Below are 4,572 nucleotides of genomic sequence, written 5' to 3' on the forward strand. Positions count from 1 at the left end.
ACACACACACACACACACACACACACACACACACACACACACACACAAACAGCACACTCCCGGCTGCCTGAGGTCTCCCTAAGCCTGCCTTCTCAGGCTTGGCGGATACACCCCTTCTCCCACCCCAGGCCTTCTTGAAAGGAATAGAGGCGAAAGGGGTGGACCCCAACCCTTAAAACCCAAGGTTGAGACCTCTATAAACCTTGAGCCCTGTTTCACCACCACCCCTACCGCCAAGGTTTCCTGCTAAGAACTCAGAGTTGCCCCAGTCGCCTTGGTCCAGGTGGGCTGGCTTCTCCCCCAACCCTGCCTCAGGGGTGAAGGGGGGGGGCAGTCATGCCCCTCCCGAGTCTCTTTCCCTCCACCCACCCCAACGCAGAAGGTGGGCCTGGGCGTGGGCCTCGATGCAGATGGCGTTCTGGCCCCAAAATAGCTCCACCCCACCTCTCTTTTCCTCCCTCCAGCGCAAAGTGGGTGAGGTGAGGATGGGTCGTGAGGGGTGCAGGGTGGTACTGCACTTCCAAAGGGTCGGCTCCCTGCGGAGAAGGCCGGATTTGCATGCGGAGGGGCCAGAGAGGGCGGGGAGGGGGAGGCCCTCGGGCGACTGCCCCAGCCTCCACTAGAGAAGGCAAAGAGTTAACCGGAAAAGTGCCCCCAGACCCCCCAATCACAGCCCTCTCATAATGCTGGAAGGGGTCTCCCCCACCCCAGTCCTCTCCGCTCCCAGGGTGAGGGATACCTAGAGCTCACGGTAGTCCTAATGACCAAGCCCCTCTACCCACATCTTACACGCTCAGGGCTTGGAGACCGCTCCCCCTCCACTCCTCTCCGAATTCCGAGCCCTGCCTGCAGCCCAGCTCACAGCCCAAGACTCCTTCCAAGCACCCTGCAGGATTCATTTGAACTACCCAGCCCGGCTCCTTCCACACGAACCCGCTAATAACCTGTTCTACACAGACGACCCAATCTAGACCGTTTCCAAATGGAGCCTCAGACCCCTGCCCGCGTCCACACGGGCCTCCGCGTTCAGCCGTGTCCACACGACCCCAGTAGCGGCAACCAGGACCCCCTTAGAGCCCAGCTGCATCTACACTGATCACCCTCTCAGGCGCCCTGACGCGTCTACAAGGGCTACCCCCTCAAAACCCAGCCGCGTGTACTCGGGTCACCCCATCAGGAGCCCAGCCGCATCCACACGGACCCTGAGCCCAGTCCTGGTCCACATCGGTTCCCCGCCCTGCAGCCTCGCCTCTTACCTCCAACGCATAGTAGAGACATGTCTCCAGAGTCGCCGGCGGGCCGGCTCTGTCAGGTCGGCCTTAGCTGCCGCTGGGTTGGGGCATGGCGGGGGCTGCAGCCCGCGCTCAGCTCACGCCGGGGCCCGGCCTCCGCCGCCTGCCATCTTGGTTCAGCACCGGGGGCGCGGACAGCTCCTGACGTGGTGCTGATGCGGGGCTGGTGGGCGGAGCCTGATGGGGCGCGGGTGCTGCAAGCTCTGGGGTGAGGGTGGGGTTTAAAGGGCAGGAGCCGGGTGGGAGCTGAGGGCAGCCATCACGCAGGTTCCCTTCTGGTTCTGCGTGTTTTCGTCTCTCCTTTAGCTCTCAATCTTGAGTCGTTTGCTGTCTCTCTGCTCTCCCTGAGTATCTCTATTCCTCTGTCGCTATGTCTCGTTCTCTTTGCCTCTGTTTCTCTGTCTCTCTCTCTGGGTCTCTCTATTCCCCTGACTCTTTGTCTCCCTGTCTCTCTCGGTCATGTGTCTCCCTCGGAGCCTCTCTCCGTTCAATCTCTCTGTGTTTCTGCCACGTCTGTTTAGGTCTCTCTCTGTCCCTGTTTCTCTCAGCCTGTGGATCTTGGCACACACTCGGACTGGATTCCACCCTTCACTCCTTTGTGTAACTGGCAAACTCCTATTCATCCATCAATGCCCAGTTTGAATATACTCTTCTCCAGAAAGCCTTACCTAATTCCCCCAAACTGAGCCCTTACTCCACATTTCTGGACTCTCCCAGACCCCAACTCTTCCTCTGGTTGGACCCTGACCCCAACACAGCTCTGCTCACCACCCCTCCCCACACATCTAACCAGGCAGTTCCGTGTGAGCCGGTGCCCTAACACACCTAATACACAAACCTGTTCATTGTTTATCTCCAGTACCTAGAACAGTCCCGAAGGCTGAGGCCCACAGAGTCCCCAGCCTCCAGCACACATGACGGAGCTTCATAAACACAAGATGTATATGGAGTTAGTCACAAGGGAGGCATGTGTTCAAAACCCAACTCTGCCTCTACTCACTGGCATGACCTTGGGCAAGTCATGTGACCACTCTGCCTCAGTTTCCCTACCTGTAAAACAGAGATAACAGGACCTATCTCGCAGAGTTGCAGGAGTTATTATATCAGTTAACACCTGAAAGCACTTGGAATAGTAATGTATAATGTCAACCATTGTTGAGATTCTCATTGCTTTTAAAATTTTTATTACATATTGATTAACCATAGGTAAGGAGTAAGAAGCAGCAATGACAGGCTTGAATAAAGAACAATACCATCATAATGGTAGACCCCATAGGCCACTGTCCCTCCCCAATCGATTGTCCCTTCCCTCTGAAGGAAGAGTTACGTCTAATTTTGTTTTTCATTCCCCTACTTTTCCTTAGAGTTTTACCACATATTTATCAGCAAACAGTACAGGGTTTAGTTTTGTGTGTTCTTGAGCTGTCCATAACTAAAATAAAACATTCACATTGTTATAACTTGGTTTTTTTGCACAACATGGTTTTACTGCTATTCATCTGAGTTTCTTGTGGTTAGCTGTAATGCATGCATTTTTCACTGCTGTATAGTGTTCCTTTGAATTAGTACATCTTTGATTATCTATTTTCCAGTTGGTGGACTTTTTTTAAATATAAATTTATTTTATTTATTTATTTTTGGCTGCCTTGGGTCTTCGTTGCCGCACGCGGGCTTTCTCTAGTTGCAGCGAGAGGGGGCTACTCTTCGTTGCGGCGCACGGGCTTCTCATTGTGGTGGCTTCTCTTGTTGCGGAGCATGGGCTCTTGGTGCACGGGCTTCAGTAGTTGTGCCATGTGGGCTCAGTAGTTGTGGCACACGGGCTTAGTTGCTTCGTGGCATGTGGGATCTTCCCGGACCGGGGCATGAACCCGTGTCCCCTGCATCAGCAGGTGGACTCTCAACCACTGCGCCACCAGGGAAGCCCTATAGTCATTTTCATAATGTTGATTCTTCCAATCCAAGAACATGGTATATCTCTCCATCTGTTTGTATCATCATTAATTTCTTTCATCAGTGTCTTGTAGTTTTCTGCATATAGGTCTTTTGTCTCCCTAGGTAAGTTTATGCCTAGGTGTTTTATTCTTTTTGTTGCAATAGTAAATGGGAGTGTTTCCTTAATTTCTCTTAATTCTCTTAATTTCTTAATTTCTCTTAATTTCTCTTTCAGATTTTTTCATTTTTTCATTAGTGTATAGGAATGCAAGAGATTTCTGTTCATTAATTTTGTATCCTGCAACTTTACCAAATTCATTGATTAGCTCTAGTAGTTTTCTGGTGGCATCTTTAGGATTCTCTGTATATAGTATCATGTCATCTGCAAACAGTGACAGTTTTACTTCTTCTTTTCCGATTTGTATTCCTTTTCCTTCTCTGATTGCCATGGCTAAGACTTCCAAAACTATGTTGAATAATAGTGGTGAGAGTGGACATCCTTGTCTTGTTCCTGATCTTAGAGGAAATGCTTTCAGTTTTTCACCATTGAGAATTATGTTTGCTGTGGGTTTGTTGTATATGGCCTTTATTATGTTGAGGTAGGTTCCCTCTATGTCCACTTTCTGGAGAGTTTTTTATCATAAATTGTTGTTGAATTTTGTCAAAAGCTTTTTCTGCATCTATTGAGATGATCATATGGTTTTTATTCTTCAATTTGTTAACATGGTGTATCACATTGATTGATTTGTGTACATTGAAGAATCCTTGCATCCCTGGGATAAATCCCACTTTAACATGGTGTATGATCCTTTTAATGTGTTGTTGGATTCTGTTTGCAAGTATTTTGTTGAGTATTTTTGCATCTATATTTATCAGTGATATTAGTCTGTGATTTTCTTTTTTTGTAGTATCTTTGTCTGGTTTTGGTATCAGGGTGATGGTGGCCTTATAGAATGAGTTTGGAAGTGTTGTGTTCCTTCCTCTGCAATATTTTGGAAGAGTTTGAGAAGAATGGGTGTTACCTCTTCTCTAAATGTTTGATAGAATTCACCTGTGAAGCCATCTGGTCCTGGACTTTTGTTTGTTGGAAGATTTTTAATCCCAGTTTCAATTTCATTAGTTGTGATTGGTCTGTTCATATTTTCTATTTCTTCCTGGTTCAGTCTTGGAAGGTTTTACCTTTCTAAGAATTTGTCTATTTCTTCCAGGTTGTCCATTTTATTGGCATAGAGTTGCTTGTAGTAGTCTCTTAGGATGCTTTGTATTTCTGCAGTGTCTGTTGTAACTTCTCCTTTTTCATTTCTAACTTTATTGATTTGAGTCCTCTCCCTCTTTTTCTTGATGAGTC

General features: G+C 48.4%; 1 protein-coding gene across 1 annotated transcript in view; it reads right to left on the reverse strand.

Moving 5' to 3' along the window:
• UNC13A (unc-13 homolog A) overlaps positions 1-1,278 on the reverse strand; it is a 63,036-nt gene extending 61,758 nt beyond the window's left edge. The window contains exon 1 of the mRNA XM_027086040.1: positions 1,257-1,278. Coding sequence (XP_026941841.1) covers positions 1,257-1,278 — 22 coding nt within the window. The remainder of the gene's footprint in view (positions 1-1,256) is intronic.
• Positions 1,279-4,572: the final 3,294 nt, after the last annotated feature.

Source organism: Aethalodelphis obliquidens, unplaced genomic scaffold (genome assembly GCF_003676395.1).
Source record: "Aethalodelphis obliquidens isolate GAN/ISIS:26980383/991018 unplaced genomic scaffold, ASM367639v1 scaffold53, whole genome shotgun sequence".
NCBI classification, from domain to species: domain Eukaryota; kingdom Metazoa; phylum Chordata; class Mammalia; order Artiodactyla; family Delphinidae; genus Aethalodelphis; species Aethalodelphis obliquidens.